Consider the following 17,751-nt stretch of genomic DNA (forward strand, 5'->3'; position numbering starts at 1 on the left):
GGGAACATTTCTCTGAAACACACTTGTATAGACAGAAGTAATGTTAAAGTAAGTATGTGAGCATCTAAGTGATGGCGTCAATCTTCCCTGAATACAGTTCGGAGTCTTCCACAGGATGGCGCTACTGGTCAGGCAAAAATACTCCATGGAAAATAATGATCTACTTTAGGGTTTGTGCCAAAAAAGAAGGTGGTCCTCATCATATATTTTTTTTGTAAAAGTATGTATTTTACACTTTACATGACCTTTGCATAAAAACAGAACAAAAGCTGCCTAAACAACCCCTGTACACACACATTCACAATACTTTTAAGCCATTTTTCTTGGGGGAAAAAATAAGATTGTGCTTTACACTGTTGTTGTAGCGCTGTAGATTATCATCTCACAGTATACACAAAATAATGGCACCCTACTAATAATATAATTTACCCATTGTAAACAAAAAATAAATCAGAGTTTTAATACTGGCAACTGACTTACTATTAAAAATGTATGAAAACTTACAAAAACAAATACAAGAACAGGAATATAACAGCTACTCCTAACACACACACTCACACACACACCATTTCCACCCATATGCTACATTAGAAATCACTTAAACAAAAAAGTAGTCACAAAATACTGAGCGCCTTAAGGTTACCCTAAGACACGAGCATTTTCTTGACTTTGGGGAAATCCTAACCATCACTGGACACAACACGGCCTCTTTTGTTCTTTTTTTTATTGCAATGGCACAAAAGAGAGTGCACAGTTTCCTGTGCTAGAAGGTCACTGGTTTTGGCGGTTGGGAAGTCGGGACATGCATCCGGTTAAAGTCAGCACACGCTGCTGTGGGTCCAGACGAAAGTGCTGCAGGTTTTACTGGCAGTTTGGGACGTGGCAGTTGATTCCTGTAGGCGTGGTTCTGGTTCTGCCCAGACTGGACGGCAGCATAAGAGAGCAGAGGAGAGGAAACAGTGGAGGGCGGGTCATCAAACTCAGGTGGGGGTTGATTGAAGGTGCAGTTTGACGTCTCACAGCTACCAGTGTTGGTGTATTCTGAGGGGAACTTCAGTGGTGCCGCTGGAGCCGATTCGGGAATGTAAAAGAAACTGGGTGGAGAAGGCCATGGCTGAGAAGAAGAGAGGTGCAAGTTCTCTCGAATTTCTGGAATTTTCTCTCCAGGCTGCTCTTCTTCTTCAGACAGATTGTCATAGTGAGATTGTTCAGAGGGCCTTCGAGCTCCTGGGGATGCTGGGACATAAAAATTGACAGGGAACTTGCCGATCTGTCGCTGTGCCCTGTAGGAGGATGGTGATGTAGACAGTTCCTGTTGGATTGGTGCTGGTGAAAGCGAGTCCCCTGAGGGGGAAAGGTAAACACCAGACTCTGGGTCGAGGCAGGGTGGAGGAGGTGGAGGCAGCTCAGGGAAATTCAGAGAGTCTACGCTGTATAAATCAGCTTCGGCGGGCAGGTACGGTGGAGGCCACTCACCTGAATCTGCCCGGGAATGGGTTTCTCTACTCTCCGGAGACAGAGAATTGCTCACAGAAGAGGATAATAGACTTACCTCTGCAACAACAGTCTCTGGTATTTCTGTCTCAGGCTGTGAACATGAGCTTTGGAGTTCTGGACAGTGTGTCTGGGTGTACAGAGATACTGGTTTTGCTGGAGGAACAGGTGGGGGCTGATTCTTTGTGATGGGGTTATTTGTGTGAGGATGAGCTGGGAGCTGTTCATCATCTTTGACTGGCTGAACAGAGGATATAGGGGTTAGCACAATTGGACGCTCTATGCCCAGAGGCTTCATTGGTAGCTCATCACCTTTGGCTGTAAAAACAGAAAAACAAATATACTTTGGTTAAAGTGCTTACTGTATCTTTTCTCAATCTTCTTGGCTACCAAATTGAATCAATAGAATAGTCAAGAATTTAGTATGAATAAATAAAGCTCCTTCCTTTAGCATTCGTTTCAAAGAAATGCTCCCAAATATAGGAATGCAAGCTGCCTGGGCTAAAACCCAAAAGTGATCAAGTGTGGCATGATGTTTATAAAATCAGACACCTTCCTTATTGTGGAATTCCATGAGGGTCTGCTTGAGTTCAGGAAGTGATGCAAATCAACAGTAAACAATGGAGCAGCTCTTTACTCTCAAGTGAGTTATGATGTATATACTAAAAACTGCTTTGGTTCAAGCAACATACAGAAGTATTAGCTGTTAAATCTACAACACTGACTATACAGTTTGCTACACTAAGGAGGGAATGTGCCTACATCAGACATGTGCCATCAAACAGCTGGCTATGTAGACTTTAACTAAAATAAGACTGAGGTGTGAAATAAGACTGAGGTCCCTCACTTTCTGTCTCTAATGCACATTGATAGAAAATGACTTAACTTTAAATTCTGACTAGGTTAAGCTTATTACAGCATTTCTGACAGGAAAGATATATTGTCCTGATTGGTTGATGTCAGTAGTCTAAAGAATGTGTTTTTAGCAGATATTTTAATAACATCTGACAAATTAGGTGATGATCATAAAATATTATAAAATGTGTTTTTGCCTACTTCATCCTTTAATCTAGTTGTGCTTGGTTTATGGGGAAAATGATTAAGCTTCACTTAGTGACTTAAGTCTCAGCACTTCATTCTTAAGAGAAAAACAAATATCAGTGCATACGTGCAGGAGGAAGATCCAGCTTCATTTTCCGTAGCTCAGACATGGCGGCCTGCAGCTGCTCTATAACCGCATCATCGCCCATCTGGAAGGAGGAGGAGATGCTTTCCTGCAGAAACTCTCGCAGTTCCTCCAAAGGCATCTTCAACAGACGCTCTGAGAAGGTAGAAGCATATTGTGTGTCCAACATGACATCATAACAGACTTAATAAACTCCTCGAAGACTCTGAGTGCGTATACATCAAGTGATACTTACTTTTATGAATTCTAAGTGTTGTGTAGGCCATAGCAGGTAAAATCTTCTCTCCTTCAAGTATATAAATGTCCCACAGGCGCAGCGTCAATGTGAATGGTGTCTGTTTGATGAGGACATTGGGGTTGACAAATTATAGAAAGTCCCAACATCAAGCTTATAAAAGTCTACACATCAGAAGATTCAGCAGGAAGTTCCTGACACCACTACAAAAATGGAGAAGTTTGCAATACGAAGTGTTTTTTTTGTAATGAGGTCAATAAGTATTAAGTAAGAGAACAGATCGTGGGCTGTTACAGTTCTGTTTTGGTGTATTTTGGATTTGTGTTAGCAATAAAAAGACTGGTTAAACAAGTAATTCATATTGTGTGTATAATATTAGATTTATTTATTACCAATTTCAACAACTAGTGTCTTTGATGTGAGAAAATACCCATTTTTGGAAAGACGTGAAGGCTGTATTTTGTTATATCTAAATATTTATATTTTCTTTTCTTTAGCGTCTCTAATATGTGTTTATTTTCCATAAACTCTGACACTTACAGTTCTATTGATTGCATATATCTTATAACAGTTTGGATGCCCATGGTTTAAGGAAGGAACATGACGTTTGTGCACAATGTAATGTTTACGTCCACATTTAAGAGGTTTGCTTAAAAGCTGATGAAACACCATTCTTGAACGGCGGTTTATGGTTCAGGCAGGATATCTGAGTGTAGATACAGTAGATAACAGTGATAAACTCCTCACCCTGTCGATGAAACACTGCAGAAACCATTTGGTTGTGTATATACCAGTAGTCATCTGCTCCTTATCCTGAACAAGAAAATGTCAGAAAAAATAAGTCTGTTAAGGTAACCTACCATTTTAAGTTCCTGTCTGACTAAATTGATCAGAATAGAAGAGCTTACCAAATGCCTCTTTAGCTTTGGAAGGAGTTTAGCCAGGATCTGGTCATGATGGGCCTGGAAGCGATGCAGTTTGGGGAAGCCAGGGATAAAGAATCCTGGAAGAAGTCATAGAGATGATATTGTAAAAACCTCACCACAGTTCAACCAACATGAATACTAGGCACTGAGGAAATTAAGGCATTCAGACAGTAAATATATATATATATATATATATATATATATGAGAGAGAGAGAGAGAGAGAGAGAGAGAGAGAGAGAGAGAGAGAGAGAGAGAGAGAGAGAGAGAGAGAGAGAGAGAGAGAGAGAGAGAGAGAGAGAGAGAGAGAGAGAGAGAGAGAGAGAGAGAGAGAGAGAGAGAGAGAGAGAGAGAGAGAGAGAGAGAGAGAGAGAGAGATAGAGAGAACACAATCTTATCTCACCATGCATAGCATGCTTCTGGTTGGTGAGAAGCTGAGACAAGGCCCAGAATGCATCCTCCTCGTTCAGGTACATCAACAAAATGGCTGCGATCTGACTCATGCCCTGGCAGTAGCTTACCTCCTGCAGAACCCCCACCAGAAAACCCAGTCACTTATCACAGATGCAATTACACATAGCTTGAAAAATTATATATTACCTTCATATAAAGTAATTGTAAAAAAGCAAAAAAAAAAATCCAGGATGTTTTTTAAAGCTGGAAACTCGGACCGGACCTTATTAAGGTTACACATAATAAAGACAGACATACTTATTTATAAACAGCCCCTTCTTTGTATTATTTTATTTTTATTAAATGTATTAATTTATAGTTAGAACCTATAACAGAAATGAACTTCTTTGCAGATATTCCTCAACATTAAATGTTACTATAAATGGTTAAAAGATAAGCATGACCTTTAATAAATAAATATTGTCAAGGATGGCATATTGCTAATAAAGTATTGCTAATAAAGTGCAGAAAGTGTGGATCGATTGTCTATAAGCTCTGACAGTAGGTTCCATCAGCTGTAGCATAAATAACTGGTTGTATAATATTGTGCTTCTGATATTTTATGTCTTTAATATTATCAGCACATTCACACAGGGACTTGTACAGCTAATGTGTCACATTATCTAGGTTTAAAAATAAGCAGTTTTTTTGCGAACACGGTTAAAAAGAAAACCTTGAAGAAGAGCATGCTGATAAGTTGCAATAAATGTTTGTGTGACATTTACAAAAGGAATCTCCAGTGTTAGTGCTTTGTGACTCAGCACAGTCAGTCATGTCTTATTCTTAACATCATACATATATAACATACTAGCCGTCATATATTTTTATATCTGGTTCTTGACACATAACTGAACACATTCAGATCAACACAACTACGTGGTTCAGATTCTCTCTCTCTTTTTATTTATTTCCATCGAAGCCAAGTGAGTTGAAAGCAGAAGAGCAAAAGGCGTGTAAGGTTTGTTGCTCTTCGCTTCTCCTCTGTTTAGCTAAGTGGATATTTCCTGTATAGGTTAACACACTCACCGTGTTGTAGACCGAGTACGCGGTTAGCACATGGAACAGGGCTTGTTGTCTGTTAAAAGACAAAAAAAAACAAAAGGCAATGATTAGTTTAAATCTCTGATCTGAAAAAGACCGCACAGACAAAAATGAGCTTTAATATAAGTATTTGCTAGCTACTGCTAGTAACATGAGCAATGATACTAAATGAAAACAGTCAGGGAAAACAGGAAACAGATGCATGAAAGAATTGTGTATAGGGTTGCTCTGACATGCACAGAGGTGTTAACAGGGTGGAGGGGCAGGCGTACATGTTCCTCACTGAGGAGAGGCAACACTGATACACATCCTCTCCTGTATGTAGTCCAGCTCAACCACATCGAAGTGTCAAAGCACATCATGTCCAGCTGCCTTGTGAGCCCAGACCACAGAACTGATCATTGCTTTATGTTATAAATCATGACCGCCGAACAGTATCCCACGTCCAGGTACCTCTCCATGTCCTTTGTGTGAACAAAATCTGCCCTCCTGACGCAAGCTTTGTTTTGACGTCTCAGTTTGAACCGTGAGTTTTAACCATAATTAGCCTCTGAGTCAATGATGAACTAAAGGAAACCACAGGACATTATTTTACCCCTCTTATTGTTTAGGATGAAAACAGTACATTTATTCTGGGCAGTGAACGGTGGGCTGTTACTTCCTGTAACGCCTCGCTCACTTACAGGAAATTGAACTAAAAAAAAAAAGAGAGAGGAAGTGGCTCTTTTTTGGTTACAGCTTTACAAAGTCCAAAGTGTTTATTTCACAACCACCAGAACACATGATGCCATGGAGATAAAACACACCAAAACAATAGCTGGAAAAAAAAACGCTTCAGAATCAAATAATGGAATGTAAGAAAAGAAAAAAAACAGACACTGCTGACTTTTAATAAGGATGAAACGATTTTGGTGAAGTGCAAAGCCACAGAAAGTGCTGGGCATGTGCAGGTTTCAGTACGACAGGAAGACAAAGCAGACCATTAGAGCATGTCATCTTTCTCCCAGGGCTCACGTTTAAATTTGTGTGTGTTTAGCTTGAGACATACTTGACTCCAAATCTCTCCATGAACATTATATGATTCCTAAAAGTCCTGTTGACATCCAGGTCTATCTGCTTGATTTCTGTCGAGAAGCTCCTGGCTTGTTCCTTCATTTTCTGCAAAAGAGATAAAATATTATTAAAATATTATTAAATAATAAAATATGCTGTTTATTCCAGCTGTTTATAACAGACAATAAGATTAAAACAGAGTAACTGTACAGTATGGAGGAAAGTGCTGCATTTTGGTCTATCGGTTGTTATGTGCACATCTCAGTCACATACAGCTGTGCTATGAGAAATGAGGTAAACACCAAAGGAAAAATATATCAGTCTAGAGACGAGTGTGTCTTGTTCTGTTCATTCATCAACCCCATGTGGCTCTGTTGCTGAGAGGACATTTGACTAAGGACTCTAAAAAGGATGAATGGGGTCGTCTTCATAAGGTGCATCCGAAATCTCATACTTACACAAGATGCTTTTGTAGTATAAATAATGTGAATAGTGTGATTACCTGAAAAAATTCCAAAAAAATCTATTTGTTAGTAATAGGCTTTTAATTTGTTAAAAACTATTATTCCAACTAAGTACTATTGTATTGTAATGTATTGAACTGTTTGCACATATGTACTTTACACAGAATGTACTTATTACTTATGTAATGTACTTAGATCTGGGTGAGTTTTATGTTGCTCTGCGTTCTGTGGAGCACCATGGTCCTGGTGCAATGTTGTCTCATTTCACTGTGTACTGCACCACCTATATATGGTTGAAATGACAATAAAAGCCTCTTGACCCGGACCTTGACTTCTGGTTAGTTTAAAAAAAATAATAAATCCTAAAAAATACTACCCTATAAAGTTCATACACTTGATGGTAGAGTAGACATCACACAGCATAAACACACACTGTATAGTACGCCATTTGGGACACACCTATTACTATGGATGACTTATTACTTAATTGACATGCGTTCATTCATAAAGTATTATCACAATCCATACCCTTGTGTGTCTGCTGTGAGATTTAACAGTTTGATATAAAAAGACTCTTAGATGGTCTATTATTCCTAATTCTGCATAACTGAAGTTCTCTTGTGGCTACGTAGCTGAAGATGATTAAACTTCTATCTCTCGTGATGTTGAGTAGTTTCTCTTAGTCAGGAATTCATTTATCACCTACAGGCTTCCCAATGAATGAACTACCACTAACACTACCGTGTTCACAGTTAGAACACGAATGTGGTGTTGGGTTGTAAGAATCAGCCGTGTAGTTTTAGTGACTAGTCTAGTCTGAAGTTTAAGATGAACTTCTGTTCTTTTAAATAGTCCAATTAAAAACAATTTATCGTACTATGGTCCCAGGACAAAAAAGGAAGATTTAAGAATGTCTGGCCAAACAAATCACAAATCTCCTCTGCGTCCTGTATTTATGAAATAATAGGGCACAGGAAAGCCCAAACACACATCCTGCCCAAGTCTCTTACCTCATATTTCCCCTCATTTTGCTGCTTCACCTTCTCCAGATCCAGCAGGAGAGCCCAGGCCTGGCCACGCAGCTGCAGGGGAATCCCCTTAAAAACACGCTTGACCATCTGCATTACACACACACACACACACACACACACACACACACACACACATATTTGGACTGGGATCACTGGACTTGGATCTATTATCTGTGTCCACTGTAACTGGAACATTGTGGCACTCACCTTCTCACTGTTATGGTACCTGCTCCAGTTTTTCACCATCTTAAGCCATTTGTCCACCCGTTCCACCTCCTGATTTTTGTGCTGTGGGAAGAACATTGTGAAAGCTGATGATCGAAGGGAAGAACATATGCACCATTTCTATACATCATAATTGAGTACACATGGGTGACAAACTAAGGGGAAAAAATGCAACAACAAAGTGTCTGAAGTTTTGGCCATTTAAAATCTCACAGAGGGGGTTTTATCTGTTGTCTGTAAATAGAATCATTCTTATACTCATTGTGTTTGTGTGTGTGTGTGTGTGTGTGTGTGTGTGTGTGTGTGTGTGAGAGAGAGAGAGAGACCTTCTCCTCCACTGCACTCGGAGTGGGTAACTCCTCCTCACTGGAAAAAATAAAATCAACAGTAATAAAATGAGACACAAATCCCACACACTGTCTCACACACTTACACTCACACACACTCTCACCCACACCCATTCACACACTCTCACCCACACCCTCTCACACACTCTCACCCACACCCACACACCCGCTCTCACACGCTCTCACACACACACGCTCTCGCTCGCTCTCTCACACACACACACACACACGCTCTCGCTCGCTCTCACACACACACACACACGCTCCCGCTCGCTCTCACACACACACACACACGCTCCCGCTCGCTCTCACACACACACGCGCTCTCGCTCGCTCTCACACACACACGCTCTCGCTCGCTCTCACACACACACACACACTCTCGCTCGCTCTCTCACACACACACACACACTCTCGCTCGCTCTCACACACACACACACACTCTCGCTCGCTCTCACACACACACACACACTCTCGCTCGCTCTCACACACACACACACTCTCGCTCGCTCTCACACACACACACACACTCTCGCTCGCTCTCACACACACACACACTCTCGCTCGCTCTCACACACACACACACACTCTCGCTCGCTCTCACACACACACACACACTCTCGCTCGCTCTCACACACACACACACACTCTCGCTCGCTCTCACACACACACACACACTCTCGCTCGCTCTCACACACACACACACTCTCGCTCGCTCTCACACACACACACACACTCTCGCTCGCTCTCACACACACACACACTCTCGCTCGCTCTCACACACACACACACACTCTCGCTCGCTCTCACACACACACACACACACTCTCGCTCGCTCTCACACACACACACACACTCTCGCTCGCTCTCACACACACACACACTCTCGCTCGCTCTCACACACACACACACTCTCGCTCGCTCTCACACACACACACACACTCTCGCTCGCTCTCACACACACACACACTCTCGCTCGCTCTCACACACACACACACACTCTCGCTCGCTCTCACACACACACACACTCTCGCTCGCTCTCACACACACACACACACACTCTCGCTCGCTCTCACACACACACACACACACACCACCCCTCTTCCGACAACATCGCTCGCACACACACACACACATCGCTCGTCGCTCTCACAACACACACACACACCTCTGCTGCTCTCACACCCACAAACCTCTCGCTCGCTTCCACACACACACACACTCGCTCTCCACACCACGTCTCGCTCGCTCTCACACACACACACTCTCGCTCGCTCTCACACACAACATCGCCTGCCTTCGCAGCGCCTCCACACACACATCCGCTCGCTCTCACAACTACACAACACCTCGCTCGCTCGACAACCACACACACCGCGCCCCGCGCCTCCACACACACATCACCACATCTACCGCTCGCCTCTCAACACACACACTCTCGCTCGCTCGCTCTCACACACACACACACACACTCTCGCTCGCTCGCTCTCACACACACGTGTGACACACACCGCTCTCTGCTCTCAAACAGCTCGCTCGCTCTCACACACACACGCAGCCAGCGCTCTCACACGCTCTCGCTGCTCACACACCACTACGAACACTCTCGCTCGCTCTACACACACAACCACCTCGCTCGCTCTACACAACACACACCTCTCGCTCGCTCTCACACACAAACCGCCCCTCCCACCACCCTCCACGCTCTCACACACACACGCTCCCGCTCGCTCTCACACACACACGCTCCCGCTCGCTCTCACACACACACGCTCCCGCTCGCTCTCACACACACACGCTCCCGCTCGCTCTCACACACACACGCTCTCGCTCGCTCTCACACACACACGCTCTCGCTCGCTCTCACACACACACGCTCTCGCTCGCTCTCACACACACACGCTCTCGCTCGCTCTCACACACACACGCTCTCGCTCGCTCTCACACACACACACACGCTCCCGCTCGCTCTCACACACACACACTCACACTCTCGCTCGCTCTCACACACACGCTCTCGCTCGCTCTCACACACACACACACTCTCGCTCGCTCTCACACACACACACACTCTCGCTCGCTCTCACACACACACACACTCTCGCTCGCTCTCACACACACACACACACTCTCGCTCGCTCTCACACACACACACTCGCTCGCTCTCACACACACACACTCGCTCGCTCTCACACACACACACACTCTCGCTCGCTCTCACACACACACACACTCTCGCTCTCACACACACACACTCTCTCTCGCTCTCACACACACACACTCTCTCTCGCTCTCACACACACACACTCGCTCGCTCTCACACACACACACACTCTCGCTCGCTCTCACACACACACACACTCTCGCTCGCTCTCACACACACTCTCGCTCGCTCTCTCCCACACCCTCGCTCGCTCTCACACACACACCGCTCCCCGCTCTCCCACACACACCGCTCTCGCTCGCTCTCACACACACACCCCGCTACACCCCCGCTCGCTCCTCCACACACACACGCTCTCGCTCGCCTCACACACACACACACCTCCCGCTCGCTCTCACACACACACACCTCCGCTCGCCCCCAGCTCTCCTCACACACACACACACTCCGCTCGCTCTCACCACACACACCCCCGCTCGCTCTCAAACACACAACCTCCGCTCGCTCTCACACACACACACCACTCCCCGCTCCGCTCGTCTCACCAACACACCGACACACCCGCCGTCTCACCCCACAACACCTCTCGCTCGCTCTACACCACTCTCCCCACACACACACACACCTCCTCGCTCCACACACACACCTCACACACTCTCGCTCGCTTACACTCCACACACCCCGTGCCCACACCACACCTCTCGCCGCTCTCACACCACACACTCTCCTCGCTCTCCACACACACACACCTCGCTCGCTCTCACACCACACACACAACTCTCGCTCGCTCTCAACACACACACCTCCGCTCGCTCTCACACACAACACACCCCCTCTCTCTCACACACACACGCTCCCGCTCGCTCTCACACACACACACGCTCCCGCTCGCTCTCACACACACACGCTCGCGCTCGCTCTCCCCCACACACACACGCTCGCGCTCGCTCTCCCCCACACACTCTCTCGCTCGCTCTCACACACACACTCTCTCGCTCGCTCTCACACACACACACTCTCTCGCTCGCTCTCACACACACACTCTCTCGCTCGCTCTCACACACACACACTCTCGCTCGCTCTCACACACACACTCTCTCGCTCGCTCTCACACACACACTCTCTCGCTCGCTCTCACACACACACTCTCTCGCTCGCTCTCACACACACACTCTCTCGCTCGCTCTCACACACACACTCTCTCGCTCGCTCTCACACACACACTCTCTCGCTCGCTCTCACACACACACACACACTCTCGCGCGCACTCACACACAACACACCTCACCGCTCGCCTCTCACACACACACACCCACACTCTCGCTCGCTCCTCACACACACACAGCACTCTCGCTCGCTCGTCACACACACACACACTCTCGCTCGCTCTCTCACACACACACACACACTCTCGCTCGCTCTCACACACACACACACACACACACTCTCGCTCGCTCTCACACACACACACGCTCTCGCTCGCTCTCACACACACACACACTCTCGCTCGCTCTCACACACACACACTCTCGCTCGCTCTCACACACACACTCTCGCTCGCTCTCACACACACACACACACTCTCGCTCGCTCTCACACACACACACACACTCTCGCTCGCTCTCACACACACACACACACTCTCGCTCGCTCTCACACACACACACACACTCTCGCTCGCTCTCACACACACACACACTCTCGCTCGCTCTCACACACACACACTCACACTCTCGCTCGCTCTCACACACACACACACTCTCGCTCGCTCTCACACACACACACTCTCGCTCGCTCTCACACACACACACACTCTCGCTCGCTCTCACACACACACACTCACACTCTCGCTCGCTCTCACACACACACACACTCTCGCTCGCTCTCACACACACACACACTCTCGCTCGCTCTCACACACACACACTCTCGCTCGCTCTCACACACACACACACACTCTCGCTCGCTCTCACACACACACACTCTCGCTCGCTCTCACACACACACACTCTCGCTCGCTCTCACACACACACACACTCTCGCTCGCTCTCTCACACACACACACTCTCGCTCGCTCTCACACACACACACACTCTCGCTCGCTCTCACACACACACACTCTCGCTCGCTCTCACACACACACACTCTCGCTCGCTCTCACACACACACACTCTCGCTCGCTCTCACACACACACACACTCTCGCTCGCTCTCACACACACACACACTCTCGCTCGCTCTCACACACACACACACTCTCGCTCGCTCTCACACACACACACACTCTCGCTCGCTCTCACACACACACACACTCTCGCTCGCTCTCACACACACACACACACTCTCGCTCGCTCTCACACACACACACTCTCGCTCGCTCTCACACACACACACACTCTCGCTCGCTCTCACACACACACACTCTCGCTCGCTCTCACACACACACACTCTCGCTCGCTCTCACACACACACACACTCTCGCTCGCTCTCACACACACACACTCTCGCTCGCTCTCACACACACACACACTCTCGCTCGCTCTCACACACACACACTCTCGCTCGCTCTCACACACACACACTCTCGCTCGCTCTCACACACACACACTCTCGCTCGCTCTCACACACACACACTCTCGCTCGCTCTCACACACACACACACTCTCGCTCGCTCTCACACACACACACTCTCGCTCGCTCTCACACACACACACTCTCGCTCGCTCTCACACACACACACTCTCGCTCGCTCTCACACACACACACTCTCGCTCGCTCTCACACACACACACTCTCGCTCGCTCTCACACACACACTCTCGCTCGCTCTCACACACACACACTCTCGCTCGCTCTCACACACACACACTCTCGCTCGCTCTCACACACACACACTCTCGCTCGCTCTCACACACACACACTCTCGCTCGCTCTCACACACACACACACTCTCGCTCGCTCTCACACACACACACACTCTCGCTCGCTCTCACACACACACACTCTCGCTCGCTCTCACACACACACACTCTCGCTCGCTCTCACACACACACACACTCTCGCTCGCTCTCACACACACACACTCTCGCTCGCTCTCACACACACACACTCTCGCTCGCTCTCACACACACACACTCTCGCTCGCTCTCACACACACACACTCTCGCTCGCTCTCACACACACACACTCTCGCTCGCTCTCACACACACACACTCTCGCTCGCTCTCACACACACACACTCTCGCTCGCTCTCACACACACACACTCTCGCTCGCTCTCACACACACACTCTCTCGCTCTCACACACACACTCTCGCTCGCTCTCACACACACACACTCTCGCTCGCTCTCACACACACACTCTCTCGCTCTCACACACACACTCTCTCGCTCTCACACACACACTCTCTCGCTCTCACACACACACACTCTCGCTCGCTCTCACACACACACACACTCTCGCTCGCTCTCACACACACACACTCTCGCTCGCTCTCACACACACACACTCTCGCTCGCTCTCACACACACACACTCTCGCTCGCTCTCACACACACACACTCTCGCTCGCTCTCACACACACACACTCTCGCTCGCTCTCACACACACACACTCTCGCTCGCTCTCACACACACACACTCTCGCTCGCTCTCACACACACACACTCTCGCTCGCTCTCACACACACACACTCTCGCTCGCTCTCACACACACACACTCTCGCTCGCTCTCACACACACACACTCTCGCTCGCTCTCACACACACACACTCTCGCTCGCTCTCACACACACACACTCTCGCTCGCTCTCACACACACACACTCTCGCTCGCTCTCACACACACACACTCTCGCTCGCTCTCACACACACACTCTCGCTCGCTCTCACACACACACTCTCGCTCGCTCTCACACACACACTCTCTCGCTCGCTCTCACACACACACTCTCTCGCTCGCTCTCACACACACACTCTCTCGCTCTCACACACACACTCTCTCGCTCTCACACACACACTCTCTCGCTCTCACACACACACTCTCTCGCTCTCACACACACACTCTCTCGCTCTCACACACACACTCTCTCGCTCTCACACACACACTCTCTCGCTCTCACACACACACTCTCTCGCTCTCACACACACACTCTCTCGCTCTCACACACACACTCTCTCGCTCTCACACACACACTCTCTCGCTCTCACACACACACTCTCTCGCTCTCACACACACACTCTCTCGCTCTCACACACACACTCTCTCGCTCTCACACACACACTCTCTCGCTCTCACACACACACTCTCTCGCTCTCACACACACACTCTCTCGCTCTCACACACACACTCTCTCGCTCTCACACACACACTCTCTCGCTCTCACACACACACTCTCTCGCTCTCACACACACACTCTCTCGCTCTCACACACACACTCTCTCGCTCTCACACACACACTCTCTCGCTCTCACACACACACTCTCTCGCTCTCACACACACACTCTCTCGCTCTCACACACACACTCTCTCGCTCTCACACACACACACTCTCTCGCTCTCACACACACACACTCTCGCTCTCACACACACACACTCTCGCTCTCACACACACACACTCTCGCTCTCACACACACACACTCTCGCTCTCACACACACACACTCTCGCTCTCACACACACACACTCTCGCTCTCACACACACACACTCTCGCTCTCACACACACACACTCTCGCTCTCACACACACACACTCTCGCTCTCACACACACACACTCTCGCTCTCACACACACACACTCTCGCTCTCACACACACACACTCTCGCTCTCACACACACACACTCTCGCTCTCACACACACACACTCTCGCTCTCACACACACACACTCTCGCTCTCACACACACACACTCTCGCTCTCACACACACACACTCTCGCTCTCACACACACACACTCTCGCTCTCACACACACACACTCTCGCTCTCACACACACACACACTCTCTCGCTCTCACACACACACTCTCTCGCTCTCACACACACACTCTCTCGCTCTCACACACACACTCTCTCGCTCTCACACACACACTCTCTCGCTCTCACACACACACTCTCTCGCTCTCACACACACACTCTCTCGCTCTCACACACACACTCTCTCGCTCTCACACACACACTCTCTCGCTCTCACACACACACTCTCTCGCTCTCACACACACACTCTCTCGCTCTCACACACACACTCTCTCGCTCTCACACACACACACACACTCTCTCGCTCTCACACACTCTCTCGCTCTCTCTCACACACACACACACACACACTCTCTCTCACACACACATCGAAGAACATCGTAAGACTTACTGCAGGAAGCCAAAGCGGTCCGTGACCTTGTAGACCTTGTAGTCGGCATCCTCCCAAGGGTTAATGTGCACGCCCTCCACTCTGCCCTGCAACCATTCAAATAAAGCCTTCAGGGGAAATCAGCAGGAGCAGAGAACAAGCACAATGTACACAAGGAGAAACAGTATGTACTAGCACACCCGCAGGGGGAAATGAGGAGGGGCACATTATTACACACTGAAATAACAAACTTTCATGTAAAATTTCACTTTGTTTGTCTCCGCTCTGTAGTAGCACTGACCAACATGGACAAACGACATGAAATGTGGTAAAGATGTTGACGTGACGTAAATTAAGGCTGAATAATACAACAGAATATTTATTGGGTGTTTGATTTGATGTGCAGCAGAATAAAAAACCTTAAATTGAATGGTTTGGCTATATTCCAGGATTACAAACACACACAAAACACAACAAAGTCACTACTTCCCTACACACAGCAAAGAAAGTGACTTTACATATGTTGCTTTAGCAAATTCAACCAAGAACTGAAAATCATAGTTGAATCCCAAATGGCTTCTTATTCACTAAATTTACCCAAACAAATAACAGACTGATCTTCTCTCTATAGTGCATAACTTATAGTGCAGACAAGGTAAAATGACCAATGCATTGCACAAGCTACATCTTTACATTTACAAATAAACTCAAGGAAGATAAAAGTTATTAAATCCACTTCAAAAAAGCTTATGCATTTCAACCGCGTTTGTAGTTTTCCACCTATTGGAAATCAGGTGGTTTGGTCTAAACCTACAAAACCAAATTGATGAACTACAGATGTGGATCTGTTTTTTTAAATCTCGATTCCTTTTCCTTCTTGTACATCATCACTGCTTGCTTTTCTGTAGTTACCTGGCCAAGCATGCAATCGTTTCTGACAGCTAATAATAGCATGCTGACTTGTTCCTCTATGTGGTTCTGCTCTCTCACACTAGTTTCTCACATATACACAGCATGAGAGAGAGTCAGAAGCAGACTCTCGTGGTTAGTCTTCTTGCCCAGATATTTGGGTCTAAGGCAAAGTTTTATTCGGGTGATAGTGCCGTCAGTTGTTTATATGTTGCTACAAACAGAGCTGTGAGCATTTTTTTTTTATCTGTAAGATTGTCCAACATGTTCAAGCTGCATGAATTAAAATGAAGGGCAAGATGACAAACATCTCAATCTATCAAAATGCCTTTAAAATGCCTTTGGGTATTTAGCATAACTGCATCTCAAAAAGCTTTAAAAAAAATCACCCTAAAAGAGGTTGAAGATGTATTTGGCCAAAATCTGGAATAGCATTTAAAATTTGCCCTAACAACTAAAGTGGCAAAAAAGGCAGGGGAATGTCAGGTTGTCTCGTGCTGTTGTAGCCCATTAAGGTTTGTAGTTTTCAGCTTTCTGAGTTGCTTTTCTGTTTGCAGCAGATTTCGTTGTGTTTTCCACAATATTGTGAGTAATCTTTAAAGACTAAAGAGTGTGAAACTCCCAGAAGTTCCACAAGAGATCAGCTGTTTCTGAAAACACTTAAACCAACCAGTCTGACACCAAAAAACCACACTGAGATCACATATTTCCCCATTCAAGCGCTTGATGTGAATATTAACCCAGGCTCTTTAACTAGGCATCAAAGCATGCGTAGGATTTGACATATTTTGTACATATTATTTTCTTGTACTTTAACAATTTTACTGTTGAATAAACCTGGAAAATAGCAACAAGAAAAAAGGAACAGAAGGTTAAATAAATAAAAAATAATTCT

At 47.0% G+C, this 17,751-nt stretch overlaps 1 protein-coding gene across 1 annotated transcript in view; it reads right to left on the bottom strand.

Moving 5' to 3' along the window:
- Window positions 1-204: 204 nt before the first annotated feature.
- The window catches only part of si:dkeyp-19e1.3 (USP6 N-terminal-like protein), a 28,157-nt gene continuing 10,610 nt past the window's right edge, over window positions 205-17,751 (bottom strand). The window contains exons 3-14 of the mRNA XM_060886192.1: window positions 15,969-16,054; window positions 8,433-8,472; window positions 8,089-8,169; window positions 7,861-7,968; window positions 6,382-6,491; window positions 5,319-5,367; window positions 4,243-4,363; window positions 3,824-3,918; window positions 3,663-3,728; window positions 2,916-3,015; window positions 2,663-2,815; window positions 205-1,812 (exon numbers count right to left, since the gene is read on the bottom strand). Of these exons, the coding sequence (XP_060742175.1) occupies window positions 764-1,812; window positions 2,663-2,815; window positions 2,916-3,015; window positions 3,663-3,728; window positions 3,824-3,918; window positions 4,243-4,363; window positions 5,319-5,367; window positions 6,382-6,491; window positions 7,861-7,968; window positions 8,089-8,169; window positions 8,433-8,472; window positions 15,969-16,054 (2,058 nt within the window). The 3' untranslated portion in view covers window positions 205-763. The remainder of the gene's footprint in view (window positions 1,813-2,662; window positions 2,816-2,915; window positions 3,016-3,662; window positions 3,729-3,823; window positions 3,919-4,242; window positions 4,364-5,318; window positions 5,368-6,381; window positions 6,492-7,860; window positions 7,969-8,088; window positions 8,170-8,432; window positions 8,473-15,968; window positions 16,055-17,751) is intronic.

This window comes from Tachysurus vachellii, chromosome 14, assembly GCF_030014155.1.
Source record: "Tachysurus vachellii isolate PV-2020 chromosome 14, HZAU_Pvac_v1, whole genome shotgun sequence".
Classification (NCBI taxonomy): Eukaryota; Metazoa; Chordata; class Actinopteri; order Siluriformes; family Bagridae; genus Tachysurus; species Tachysurus vachellii.